A 14634-nucleotide genomic window follows, 5' to 3' on the forward strand; every position below is an offset into this window, starting at 1 on the left:
AAGTTGCACGTCGGGGACGGCCGGTCTTAGCTTACAGAAAAGCTGTGTGAGTCAGGTGTGACGTGTATGCATGTGCATGATATGACTGTGTGACTCATACACACCCTAACATCTGTCAAAATCCTAGAGGTCCGGGTGTTAATACAGGGTTGTAATTTTTTATTTTTTTACAGCGCATTTTAGAGGCCTGGAAGAGTGAAAGGTAAACTTTTCAAGAGGTGTATAACATTTTTGGTAGTTTAAAACGGAAGGTTAAATTTAATTCGGTGTAGCTGGTATGATATTCACAAATATAATTCCACACGAAACACCGACTGCCTCCGGCTAGTAGAAGCCTACGGGAAGCTCTTCTTTCGTTTACATTTTTTCACGAGATATGAACAATAATATTGTCACATTTGGAGTCATATTAGCCTTTGCTAACGCCGGTGCCCCCCAGAGAGGGTAACTACAGGACTTTCAAGTTACTGCCTAGTTTATAGGGAGAAGTTGAGACTTGAGACCCTATTTACAATCACTTTTTAGTCTAGTCTGTGTACAAAGCTATGCATAATACATGAACAAGCTATTCCCAGCTGCACTAGCAATTAAGTTCGCTTCTGGATGCCATGCCACCTGTAATAGCTTGGAGCTCAAGTCGCAACTGATATCGTTCCCAGTTGAGCTTGAGTTTTCATGCCCTGAAAAAGCAGAGCAGATGGATTTAGTCAAGAGAGACAAACAGATGTATCTACAAAAACAAGTAATGAGGTTGAAAGCCTAACCATGCCGGTAAAATCCTCGTGCCAGGTTGCTCAAGGATGACCTCCTAACCCTAGGTGCAGCCCGGGGAAGTGGTTTCCTAGTTTCAAGTTCACAAAAGAATTCAGAAAGCTTTCACAGGGGTAAAATATAAGTTCCTAGTGATAGCCAACTCAGTTTCACAGAATACCGACTTATCCATATACAGGCACCATTTGATACACAACATTACAGATATACCATGAATTTCCTCATTTGATTGAAAGGTTTCAATTCCACCAATGTTTTGGGGGAATCAGACGTGAATAGAAGGAAAAAGAGCCAACCTGTTAGGATTTTTGCTAGCTTCTATTGTAGTTCCTTCTTCACCTCCAGTACCATGGGAGAAAATGCGTATTAGGTTGCTGTATTAAAATTATAGAAAGTTATCAAAAAAGCTGAGTGTGTTAGCAGATACAAGCAAAACAAAACTACTACTGGTAACAGTTCCATGACTGGATATGTTGTAGCAGGTCCAGTCCCAACTGCATACCTATAAGATCCAGTTGCATAATGAAGTCCATCTCCACTGAAGCAGCACCCGAATTTATCAAATATGCGATCATTAGTATACAGCTCAGATAACTGCAAGGAGAAAATAGAGCTGTCAGCTGGAGGGAGAAATGGGCACTGAAATTGAGTCAGGCTCATAATGACACCTGGATCAGCTCATCAGAAACTCAGAGCACAAATTACTTACTAATAAAATTTGGGAAGATTTATGCATTCCAACTATCCATGGATCTAATTCAATACATATTAACAAAAAAAGAAAAAAAATCATCTTCAGTTTGGAGTCCAAAAGATCGTTTAGTTACCTTAGGGCGCAGGTGCTCATGAATCCTGTACACTGCAACTGGTGAAGAATCCATATGCATGTCCCAGAGCTATACAATGAAACAAAAACATCAATGTAAAATTGCATCTACAAAAAAGGGTAAAGACCTGTCTCTCTAAATCCATAGAGAAGAAATATTTTCGAAATGTCACCACAAATCTGTTAGGGACATCTCATCTAATTTACCTTGGAATTGTCTTTTTCATATTCCAAGATAACACAATACCTTTAGATTCATGTAGTCACGACTTAAGATGTACCGCCCATCTTTTGAAAACTTGATATCAGAGATGGATGCTATAATTTCTGTGAAAAACGACTTCAACCCATGCGAATCTCCATCTTGTAGTCTGTAAACCAGTCCAATTAACAAGTATCAGAACATCTTGTGTGTCAGATCACAAGTACATAATCTGTCCACAAAATGAACAGAAACTGATCTAAACTCACATTCTTGCACTGCTATCACATAAAGCTGACTGCCTCATGTCGACTAAGCGAATAAAACCTCTTGAGCTGCTGTACGCAAGCAGATTACAATGAATGGGATGGAACTCAGCCGATGTTATTACCTCTGAACAAACATTTCATCAATCAGCCTAAAGATTCCAAACTAAAGAAACATGTATTGACCTTCAAAATGAGCCAATGGACTTCGAATGATGCAATCATTTATTTATTCGATCGATAAACAATTAAGCACCAAAGCATTGGTTTAAAAACTGAGTCAACCAGGTTTGTCAGACCCTGGCACCCTGTTGGTTATTGCTTCTCCATCCTAAAGAACAATGGTTGAAAGACTCCAAGGCTAAACTTAGAGATGATGTTTATACAATACAGAATCTGAAATTTGCTCGTAGTTCAAATTTATGTAAAGGCATGCTTTTCATTTTTAACTAGCACGCAGTAGTTTGATAATAGGAGCTCAGAGGATGCAAAGACTACAGGAGGGAATGAGAGACTACCAGTAAGGTCGTCCATGTTTTGTGGCTTCATGTCTATAATATTGAAACATTGATCACTGATATCAAGGTTCCACAAGTTTATTCTAAGGTCATCTGATGAAAGAAAAGTTTCACCATCACTGCATAAAAGTTGAAACCAGATTATTTCTGAGATGCATATACAACTTGAAGTCTATAACTATCTACTTAACAACATTCAAGTTGCTTCTGCATTCAAGGTTACCAAAGTAGAAAACTGAATAAAGATGTATCTGCATGATTTTAAACAAAATGGCTTCTCTCTTATTCTAGCTCTCTTGTGGCGATTTCTAGATATTAGAGAACTTAACACATGCTAACAAAGTTTACCTATTATTTGAGATGGAGTGAATATTAAAATCATGAGCATGAGCATACACCTTTCGGCATGTTGTTTGAGCAGTGTCCTCAATGTCAGCAACCTAGTCACAAACCAAATTACAATCATGACCACGTACTGTAAAAACACATGAGTAGTACAAATACATAGCTTTACTAAAAAAACACAGTTATCAACCTTCGAATGTATGTCTTGATACTGGGACACGCTATTAGCCATCTTCTCCACCCCTTCTTGCCGATAACCATTGGCAACAATCGGTTTATCTTCTCTACTGATGAAACTCTTTTCAGATAGAAGCACATTATCTGAACTCGGAAGTGGACCAGGGTTCATCTCTTTTACTTTCTTCACCTTACCTTCCTTGACCTGATCACAGAAACCATAAAAGCACACAGATCAACATTTCCTAAGCTTTAGTCAACATTGTTTAACAAAAAGGCCAATCAAACTAGCATTGGTTCTCCACACAACTGTTGTATCCATATTCCTTCTGTATCATTGAAACTTCCATACCTTCCACAGTTTTATCGTCTTGTCATTAGTTGAAAGAATAAACTGAGATCCGTTGGATGTTGCACACCACTTTACTTTGTTGATCCTCTCTTCAATTTCGACACTCTTTAAGTAGTCAAACTGCATAAAACGAAATAACACAGCAAACTAATCCTCACATTGCACTAACAGAACAAATTACACGGCCTGATAACATCACAACAGTCACTGACACTAGTCCTACATAATGCAGTTTCGAAAAAACAATAATTCCAAACTAAGCATACCTCCGGTTCATGACTCTGAAACTCAGTCTTGAACTGGAATTCCGGATGCTTCGTGGACGTAACATCCAACTGCTCCAGTTCATGCCGCGAACGGTGCTCCAAATTCTAAGAAGCCAATTAATAACTAACATGATAAGCCGAATTTTCATGCCAAAATCACAAGGAAGATAGCCGCAATGAATTCAAAAGCACTCAACTAGTTTCAAAATCAAACTATCTAGCTAAATTCTTACATGCTTCTCATCCTTCCTGCCGAAAATTACACAGCGGCCACCTCGATCTCCAATGGCTAGGTGATCGCCGCTCTTGTCGAATCCGATCGCCGATATCACATCAACTACACGCACAGCAAAATCGAAGCTTATAACTAACTAAACTTTAATCTCATTTCTGCATTGCTTCACTTCATAAAGCTCAGAACAAGCAAAACGATACTAAGCATGATAGAAAATTCTCATCAAACTAACAGTTTGGAGTTAAAGCGAAACCCTAACCTTCTTGAAGCTCATCGCCGGGAGCTCTTTCGCCGAAAACCTGAGAGAATTTCCAGTCTAAGGGATGGTCGGAGCTGAGAGCCATGGCCGGCTGAGCTAAGCTTACAAAAGCTTGGCGCTCATAAGACTCCAATTGGAAAGTGAGAGAGAGACTCTTTGATTATTTTTTGAAACTGAATCTCTCTGACTCTTCTCTCTCAGATTCCTCTTCTCCGTCAACCACTCGATTTGGGAAGAATATATGCGCCAAAAATAAATAAATTAAAAAATATATTATATGCGCCAAAATTAAAAAGTCCGGGTTCTCTTACTGGGCTGGCCCATTTTGAAGGCCCAAAAGTGCAAAAAGTGGGGTAGGTTGGTGGTGCGGGCCCCTATGAGAATGCGTCACGTTCCCTCCCAAGGTGCCGGCAAAGCAAAGCCCAACTCCGTCCGGCGCGCTGGTGTGTAACTTCCAGTCGCCTGGCCCATCTTTTAAGCCGGGCGGTGCACACCCCTTGTTGGGGCCTTCCATGGAGGTCGGTCTTGGCGACTCTCCATCTTCTTCTCCGTCGCTGGTTCATCCGTGAACCACTTTGTCGGAATCCTGACCGGCCAAGTGCTGGCCTGGCCGTGTACTTTCCGGCGATTGTCGCCGTCACCTGTGCAGACAGTCTGCACCTGAATGCGCCGTTTCGGTAGCTGAGCCCACTTCCCCCGGAGGGCCCACAACGCCTTAGGGTACCCCCGCACTGTCCAACCTCCAAACCCACCTTTAATGCCCCCGCTTGGGTCACAAGCCCACGTTACCGGACTCAGCACACATGTTGGCAATTCGTTGGAATATAAACGCCACGGCTTGACGCTTCTTATCGATGTGGGATTCTCTGTGTGCTTAATATTTCGTTCACCTAAAAGTTAAGCTATTCATAATCAAACCCAGTCAATCGGTGTCTGCCGTTCTTGCTTCAACTACCTAGAATCAAAGCCAAGGGACTGATAGAACTCTCTGGGATTACAAGTTTACAATTCTATCTTATCAAGACGAAAAGAGATATGGCTCTAGTCAATTTACAACTCTGTCAAACAATGTGAAACAAGATGAACTTCTAATTGACATGAGATAGTTAGTGCGATTGAAACTCTCATGGCTATTCCAGACCTAAAACGTTGTCTTTACAAGAGCAAAACTTTATATACATGTGTTCCAAAGTTCCTAACTCATTGTTTTACAAGAACATAAACCTTGGACAGATACAGTTGCATCCAGTGCTACTACATTGGTTCTGATACTTTGATTGTTTGAGTAGCATTATATTCCAAGCCGGCTTGATCTGTGGATTTTAGAGATTGTCCTCCCTCTTTTGCTTGTGACAAATAGCTCGATGTAGTACTCGAAGAATCCGAATTAAGTATGCTGGCATTCAAAAATGGAGGCTATTTTGGTGAAGGAATGCTACATTCTTTATCAGTCAGCATTTGAACTACTTCGGACATGGATGGTCTCAGTGCAAGAGAAGCTTGAGTGCACAAAAGCCCAATTTGAAGTACATTCGATGCTTCTCTTTCGGGGTACTCACTTTTCAAGATGGCATCAACAGATTTGGTATTAGTATTAGCCCTGTAGTTCTGATAAACCTGATGCCACAGTAAAATATTATGTCATTTGGTATGTTAGGAATACTACTTGAATATGAAACTTGGCCTAAATGATGATCATGCCAATAGATAAATATGCCGTGACCAAGATAGAGATATGAATCTTACAGAATTAAGAATTGAGCTTGAACCCTCCATGAAAACATGGTTCTTCCTGCCACATACAATCTCAAGAACAAGCACACCAAAGGCATACACATCAGCCTTATCGGTTAGTTGTCCTCGAACAAGATATTCAGGAGCCATATAACCTCTGCAACAAAAGAAACAAGCCAAATTAACGACTCCACCTTGTAGTAACTAATACTGGTATTAGTAAAAGTACTAGGAGCTGGAGGTGGTTTCTTCTTACAATGTGCCTGCAATTCCTGTGCTATGATGAGACTTATCAGGATCAACACAGCCCGCAAGTCCGAAATCAGCAATCTTTGGAGTAAGATCCTCATCAAGGAGAATGTTGCTGGATTTTATGTCCCTGTGAATAATTTTCTCGCTGCAACTATCATGAAGATACACAAGTCCCTCAGCAATGCCACAAATGATGTCAAATCTCTGTTGCCAACTTAGAACTTGCTCACTGCAACCAAAAATGATTTTATCTAGGCTTTTGTTGGGTACATATTCATAGACTAGAAGACTTTCTGGGCCTTCAATGCTGCAACCCAACAGCCTCACAAGATTCTTGTGTTGAATACCACTAATGAGGTTCACTTCAGTGAAGAAGTTATCCGCCCATTGCCTTGTGTTGAAGAATAGTCTTTTCACTGCTATATTGCTCCCATCTGGAAGAGTTCCCTTGAATACAGAACCAGCTCCACCTTGCCCTAGTTTCCTCGAGGCATTGAAGAAATCAGTGGCCTTTTCGAGCATTTCATACTTGAAATTCAATCTGTTCTTGTGTTGAGATTTTGATGTCCCAACTGGGGCACTGGTCACTGAAACCACAACAAACAAAAAAATGTTAGAAACTGTAGAAAAGATCAACAAATGATTAGTAGTTAGGAGTACAGTTCCAAAACTAAATGTTTACTTGCTGTCTTTTTTTGTAATCTCTGGTAGGCCTTTGTGAACCCAAAGAGAGACAGAACAGAAAGAACCATTCCAGCTACCATGACAGCTAAAACGGTAAAACCTCCCATAGTCCAGCTGAAAATACATGACACCAAAATGAAAATTAAACTACCATGACATTGAAATCATTATGGTCTTGTGTTATCAATAAGAATTTCTGGTCACACGTTTTCAATTTTGATCACCAAATAAAATTCATGAACAACTAGCTAGTCCGATTTGAGTAAGAGTCCTAAGACAAAAACACAATGTGGAAGTGAGGCTCACCATTTCCATTTAGTTCATCTTCTTGAACGTCAAAGAACTTCTCAGTAGAGTACCTCATATAACACCCTGCCAGCATAGCCCTACCTTGCTTCCCAGGCAAGCAACCCCTGAGATTCTTCCCAGCTACTTCCAAACAATCTCTACACCCTTTCTCGCCCATGGTCCTCCAGCACTGAGCCAATACATAAACACTCTCAACTCCACCTCTCTGCCCCACCACAGCAAACCCTTCATTCCCCACAGCCTTCTCCGTCACGTTACCAATCACATCCATCACCTTGCTGTTAAACCCCTCCATGTAGTTATATTTCGAAAGATCGACTGGTGTTCCACATGTCACATGCTTGGGATATTCGTGGAGGGCCTCGCCAGAGAAGTCATGGTCGTCGTAAGCGAGGAAGCAGCCGTCGAGGTAGATGCGAGCTGAGGTTGAAGGGAGGCATTTGGGGAGCTTGGTTCTAGAAATTGCGAAACAAGTTGAGCAGTCATTTTGGGAAAGATCGGAATGGCATTGCGCAAAGGCGAAAATAGTTGGAGGCGGTGATGTGGTGTTGTATTGTCCCCATGTTTTTTTGTTGACACTGTTGGAGATGGATTACATGGCGTCTGTGAAGTTGGGAATGAAGTTGCTGTCAGAGGTGTGGGTGGAGTTTCCGCAGAACTGACCGGCTTCGGAGGTTTGAGGGTCTGATTTGGAAATGGAGCAGAAGAAGAAGTACATTATGAGGAAAATCCATGTTGAGCAATGAAGTTTTGAGATTGGGAATGGCATATCATTCGAAAAATGCAGGCCTAATTCTCTGTTTTCACCTCCTTTGTTTCTAGAACAGGGGAAACAAAGTGAATTGGAAGACCATTACAGGCCCAATGACCTGTGTTTATATCAGAAACACTAAGAGTTGTGGATTTTGATTACAAAAAAGAATGTTTCCTTGAGGATTTGGTTCTTTGGTTTCTATATTTAGAGCATGTTGGAGTTTGAAGCTGTTTCACTTCGAATCAAGCAGGAGGTTGGTGAGCCCTCAGTGTCTGTTTTCATCGTTTTTCATGCATTGAAATATCGAAAATAAGTTAACTGAGGAGGACATTTTTGACGCTTTTAACGACCTAGACGATTATGAACTATAAAAATGGTTCCGGTAGAGAAGGGCATGTATTATGGTTGTTATAATTTAGACATAGAATCATTCTGTATAAACAATTCAGAATGAGAATGTAGGCATGCTGTTAAACACATTGATTAATGTATGCAATTCTGATATCACACTGATCGATGAGAATCATGTATCAATTAAAATTGCAGGCTTAATATCAGTGATTAAAATGTGCAGCCTGTAGTCTATATCTTAAGCTATAAAGTTTTTGTCAAGTCTCACGATAAGATATCATCATGATGTTTTATCTTTGGGTTTATATATCTTTAGTTTGCTATAGATGGATTTATACATTACTTATTTGGATTGTATATGTTGTAAATGACATGGGATTTGGAGGAAAAAGATATATGGTAGCTTCATTCAAAAGACTGTTAAGGCTTTGAGGTACATGGCACTATGGCAGCTTGATCTTCAATGCCTAGTTGCATGCCCAATCTGCATGTTGTGCTAGTTTACAGTGCAGAGTGTGAAGGCATTCGCTAGAGTTCAGACCTTGAGTTTTAAGCTGAAGGGTTTACCAAAGAGAAAGAACAAGGTCCGAACTCTCTCAACCCTAGCGATGAGATTTTCAGACTGCTAGGGTTAGCTTGATTGTGAATGGTCAAAGAATGAACAGGTAATGCAAGTACTTGGGGAGAACCAAAAGGAAGTAGGGATCTATTCGGGCATTAGCTAAATTAAGGTCATGTTCAAGAGTTCATTTACAAATCAAGTTAAAAAGGGACCAGATGAGATCCCACTCTTATATATATGAAGTTAAAAAGGGACCAGATGAGATCCCACTCTTATATATATGATCAGTGGCTGGAGGCTATCCAGTTAGTATCCCTAAACAGGACGAGGACCATAGAGGCTTTCCATAACAGCAAACTGCATGTTTTCCGATGGTTTCCAGTGGCGCTTCCTTTGATTTATGAACCAGTTGTTAATTTGTTTCTGATCCAAACCCGTCACTTGAGCCAGTGTCATCTTGTCTACTTCCTGCACCATCAAATTTGTCCAAGGATTCATGCTATGCTTGAGAAACTAACAAACACAGTTAATAAGAATCACGTACCGTTGGATATGGCCATTTATAGTGAAGGTTCCACCAATCCGCAAGGATTTGTTTAGCATCTTTTGGCAGCTTTCCCTTCTTCTTTTTCTGAGAAAACTCCTGCTTCAGAGTGCTTATATAACCACTGTATTTACGCAACAGCTTGTCCTTCAATTCATGATTTACATTTCTTTGCTGATGATCAGAGTCCTGTACATCAATCTCTCCTCCACTCATGTCTTCGTAGTCAGAAGAATTACCTGGGGGAGCATCATCTGCAAACATATCAGAATTACAGTTAAAAATAAAAGGGAACATTTATGCATGCCAAATGAAACACAAAACACTTCCTCACTTCATACCTAAGTAGTAGAAATATATATGCTCATTCAGAATATACGAAATCAGACACTCAAAGGGACCATATCAAATCCAGTGTACATAAATGATAAACCCTAGAACCTCCTAGTCGAAATTAGTCATCACATGGAAATTAGAGGCCAAAACAAACGTCGGGTCCCCGCTCTCCACAAGTTAGCCCATATTGTCATGGAGCCCCATTTCATAATCCAGAAGAGAGCACGGAAGAGGCCAACTTGATGACTGTAGGACCAGGTTGATGATATGATTATATATGAGCATGCATGTATAAACTACACATGGAGAGCAGGATTTCATGTTTCCAGGGATGTGATGTATCAAAGCCATCAAATCCCAGCTACATGGACGTGTAGGGTCCACTAAGCACTCAGACCTAGCAAACAGAAACCCTGACAGTAAAATAGAGAAATTAAAATTTGAATAATCTTTTCGTGATCTATCTAATCGTTCTATCTTATCGATCAGTAGTGGGAGCTCTTTCAGACTTTAAGACAATCTGAGTAGCCTGTGAGGTAAAACCCGCAGAGCACACACCCTATTATCCCTTTCCCAATGGAAGTATGAAGCCCAGCTTCTATGTTGAAGTTCCCAGAAAGGTTGCAGAGAAAGCTGCACTAATGGGTGTGGTGTAGTTTTCAACTTCCAAGGTATTACATGACTGAGGCTAAGCTTACACAAAGCCATGCTTCCTCTCTGCCCAGATCAGTGCGTATAATCATAGAAACATGTATACTCACTCACACGCTCACCTAGGGGAAGCAAAAGCACAGCCACCGCAGATTGAACCAGTAGTAATAGCACTGTGGTTTCAACAGCGGAAACCACGGGAGTCCATGTAGTCAATGATTCAACCTCATAACAGTTGCATATATCACATCATAATCCCCATTCTACCCTTCCCAAGTGGTCTATATGCCCATTTTGTCCTAAGCTGGGCATACATAAAATATCAATCTCCCATGCACAGTATTATTGAAACAGTCTGTTAACACAACCCAGTTCCATTCACCTTCATGATCAAAACACCAGTAATTAAGCTTCATCATTCCACTAATCCTAGAGTCCCTTGTTTGCATCAACACACCTTTGGCTGATCAAAAACAAAGTTTAATCAGACTTATATTATCAAGAGGCAATAACCAATTCAGCAAATTAAGTTCAACTCCTATATTAGACCACATTTCAGCTGAACAGCATAAAATGCTTACGCATGTATCCGATGCCATGAGCCTGGTACTATTCTATATACGCATCTTAAAAACAAAACAATGCCACATCAAGATCAGTATAGTCAGACTCTGATTACAGTAACTACAGTTCTCTAGATCAATTATAAGTGCAAACCTACTCTATCAATGATTATCATAGATCAAGTGAATCTTTGGGTCAACAGCTTTGATCCACTTGAACCAAACCTCATGAAACTGAAGACATTAGTTATTCAAAATGCCAGAAAAAGATTGAGCATACTGATACAATTTACAGCTTTTGGCAGCACAAAAAAAATTGGAGATTTAGTATATCTCCCAAAAAAGATCTCATGAGTTAAAACCAAGCACCCAAACTATCTACCTATAAGTCACCAAACAAATTCTGCTCCTCACCACTTCTACATCCTATTACGGACAGCTGCTTTAGCATGACCAACATTCAGACATGCATAGCAAACATATTAGTGTAGTGCAAAGTAGCCTTACAATCACTTGCTCTTGTGCTTTACCACCTCTATAGTTACCCACTGATAAGCAGAATAATTCCGTAACTTAAAGACTACACAGACATCTAATGCATCCTTCTGTAAAAATGAATTAAAATTGCAAAGAACCTGCTCAAGCATGCGCAATTGACACAAAAGCAATCGTAGCACATAGATATATATATATATATATATAAGTTTCAAGCTCAATCACCTAGTCAGGTGCCATATAAAGGTAATCCTTTCAAAAGTTCAAACTATAGTTTATTCACATGCCCAAACTAAACCAATTAATTATAGTAAAAACCAGCTTTCCACACCTTAAGGTTCAACAAAATCCATAACCTCCAAGCCTGTTACCAGACAATATCTCTAATTTTTGTGGCTTTGAGCACATAAAGTAATGCTAAAATACGACCTCAGCGACAAAACCCATATGCACCTAGTACAGAACTCTGGATTCAACAATTATACAATTAGATGCATAACCTCAAAAGTAGAAGATTAACAGTTAAATTACGGAATATGAGATCATTCATTCCACATTATATTTTACAAGTACAACCATGTGTACTTAACCTGCCATTATCTATATATTACTGGTGTTCTTCACAGGATTCCATACATGGAATCTTCTTTCGTTGCCAACGAGGTTGATTAAAAGAACAGTAGTTTTCTTTCATCTCAGATTGAATTTTACATGGCTGAAACTGCCAGAAGCTATTCCTAACAATTCTTTTAGGTATTCATAATTCGGAATGGAATTACTTGACAGTAGAATACTTTTTCCCACCCATGGCATATGCACCAAAACTTAAGCTATGTTAAAGTTAATCAACTGCTGGGTTAGTATACAATACTAGCATTTCCATAACAATATGCACCTACTATGAAAACCAGACCAGCAGGCCAATCACTTGGTAGAAGCCTATGTTAACTGACAATATCAACTTGCTTAATTTCACGCCGGCTTTTCTTAAGAACTCACATGTTGAACAGCTTATAAAATTTCATAAATCCTCAAACAGCGCCTACAGTTAAGAATATAACTGTATGTCTTTTCTTTTTCTTCTTGTTTTTTAGGTAAAACAGAAAACATTATGGTAGAATCATCTTGCTATTTACGAGTTAACCAAGAAAAAGAAACAGTGAAGGATGTTTCAGATATCACAAACTCACAAAGTAAAAGGGTGTGTGTGTGTGTGTGCGCGCGCGATAAGTCAATAATACCAACCTATGCTCTGCTCAGGTATAAAGCAAAATATCTTCACAGGCCAATATAAATCTATAACAGACAAAGTAAATTAAGATTTCAAACATTAACAACCTGGTCTGAACATGTCTAAACAAACAGACAACTTAGCCATATTAAGGTATATAATCAAGCATATTTTCTGCTCTCCCCAAATCTCTTGCCACTTTTACTTTCAAAACTCCGAAAGTTAACCCTACCAAAGTAACTTAAATGCATCCATAATATTGTGTAGAAGTGCCATCATGATATGCTAGAAGTTTGGCCACCGCAGGCTGAATCCCTAAACATATTTCTTGCCCCATTATTCAGTTATCTGGTGTCAATATTCCAAATAAGAAATGTCAAAATCTGGTTTTTACTGGAAAGCATTTAGGGTTTCTGATCTCACTTAAAATTTTGATTTATTTCACTATTTCAGTAAGAACAAACCCTATTTTGTTTTTATTCCAGGTGTCGTCTTTTATCAGAACAAGTAAAAAAGGGAACTCATCATAGGAATCAAAACCAAACTTCTTCTATTTATCATCAGTTATTTCCTGCTAATTTGCACCGAGTTTATCCTAACCTGCGTCTACCTAGCTATCACCTGATCTGGGTCATTGAAATAACCCCCCAAAAAAACATAGAAAATAAATTGAATTAAGAGGGAGTTGAAAGAATACTGGTATTGGCGCCCGCGAGATTGTTGAGCTGCGTCTCCATGCTGTTCAAGAAGGTGATTGCTTCGTTGAACGGCTTTGTCAGATCCGATTTGTACTTCAACAAAATACCACAGTAGGTTTCCTACACATCAAAACGGACCAAGAAATCAAATCAAAGAGCAAAACACAGGCATATAATACGACACAGCGTCTAAAGAGGAAGAAGGAAACTACCATAAACTCATCGAGCTCAGGATCGACACCCATGCAAGTCGAACCAACGGTTCTCCTACTGAGCTGATCACTTTCTCGCCGGATTTTCTCCAAAATATGGGCTAATTCCGGCGGCGCTCCAACCTGTACATGAGATCAAAGTCTCAAACGGATGATATAACCGTCCTTGTTCTTATGCATAAATAAACCGTATCTAAGTTATACACATAAGAGAGCGACGTAATACTAGACTACCGGTTAGTACTCAACCTTTTGGCAATCGATGTAGGCCTGAAGTAGGTTAGGGTAGAGAGGATGAGAAGCGATCTTAGCATTAAAATCAGTACACGAGACCTCTTCTCCTCCTCGTTGATTTCCTGCCACCGCAACCGAAACACAATCGGACACGGTGGACGAATTAGAACCCGAGTAATAATACACCGGGTCGGAGCTACTTCCGGGTACAACCGCCGATAGAGGCTCGAAGCTCGTGTAGTACTCCGAAAGTGGTAAGTGTTCCGGTGGCATAGCCATTGAAGAAGAAGAGTAGTAATGATCAGAATTTCCAGTACTGAAACCGTAGAGTTCTTCCATTGTTACTACTGTTTCCGAGGAGAAGTGAGAGAATGAGGGAGAGAGTTAAGTGTTAAATAATAGATGGAGGGTGGGGGAAGTGTGAGGCCAGAAGTGAGAGCACATCCCATATTGATTATACTTTAGTTGAAAAACTGAGTAACTAATTAAGTATAGCACGATAAAAAGACAAGTCAAAAGTCAACTTGGAGTCGCATAGAGCCAGAGGTAGGGTTCTTAGTGAATATGGTAATTATTGGGCGGATTAGTATATTAAATACTGAATAATTTGAGCTGTGTTGAGTTTCATTGGGAACGAAGCTCTGTCAAAACTGGAAATTGGGAGAAGGAAGAAGAAGTCCCCCACTACTTACGCAACGCTGGCTATTATGAGTCTCTGTAAGACTGACGGTAAGTTTGCCTGAGCATGACTATGACGCGAGAGAGAGAGAGAGAGAGAGAGAGAGAGAGAGGAGGAGAGAGNGNGNG

At 39.9% G+C, this 14634-nt stretch overlaps 2 protein-coding genes and 1 pseudogene across 2 annotated transcripts; all 3 read right to left on the reverse strand.

The window, feature by feature from the left end:
• Positions 1–233: 233 nt before the first annotated feature.
• On the reverse strand, positions 234–4430 carry LOC101306234 (serine/threonine protein phosphatase 2A 55 kDa regulatory subunit B beta isoform-like). The gene is made up of 14 exons (XM_004298911.1): positions 4218–4430; positions 3957–4060; positions 3724–3828; positions 3458–3577; positions 3119–3310; positions 2932–3023; positions 2584–2702; positions 2069–2192; positions 1845–1968; positions 1599–1667; positions 1274–1365; positions 1068–1145; positions 765–841; positions 234–680 (listed from the first exon to the last, which is right to left on the reverse strand). Exons 1-14 carry the CDS (start codon positions 4300–4302, stop codon positions 544–546), a joined length of 1518 nt encoding a protein of 505 aa, XP_004298959.1. The 5' UTR covers positions 4303–4430; the 3' UTR covers positions 234–543.
• A 261-nt stretch (positions 4431–4691) lies between these two features.
• LOC101296966 lies at positions 4692–7794 on the reverse strand (annotated as a pseudogene).
• A 1063-nt stretch (positions 7795–8857) lies between these two features.
• Positions 8858–14187, reverse strand: LOC101306525 (homeobox protein knotted-1-like 6-like). The gene is made up of 6 exons (XM_004298912.1): positions 13843–14187; positions 13594–13716; positions 13381–13501; positions 10777–10857; positions 9408–9661; positions 8858–9331 (listed from the first exon to the last, which is right to left on the reverse strand). Exons 1-6 carry the CDS (start codon positions 14164–14166, stop codon positions 9179–9181), a joined length of 1056 nt encoding a protein of 351 aa, XP_004298960.1. The 5' UTR covers positions 14167–14187; the 3' UTR covers positions 8858–9178.
• Positions 14188–14634: the final 447 nt, after the last annotated feature.

Source organism: Fragaria vesca, linkage group LG5 (assembly GCF_000184155.1).
Source record: "Fragaria vesca subsp. vesca linkage group LG5, FraVesHawaii_1.0, whole genome shotgun sequence".
Lineage (NCBI taxonomy): Eukaryota > Viridiplantae > Streptophyta > Magnoliopsida > Rosales > Rosaceae > Fragaria > Fragaria vesca.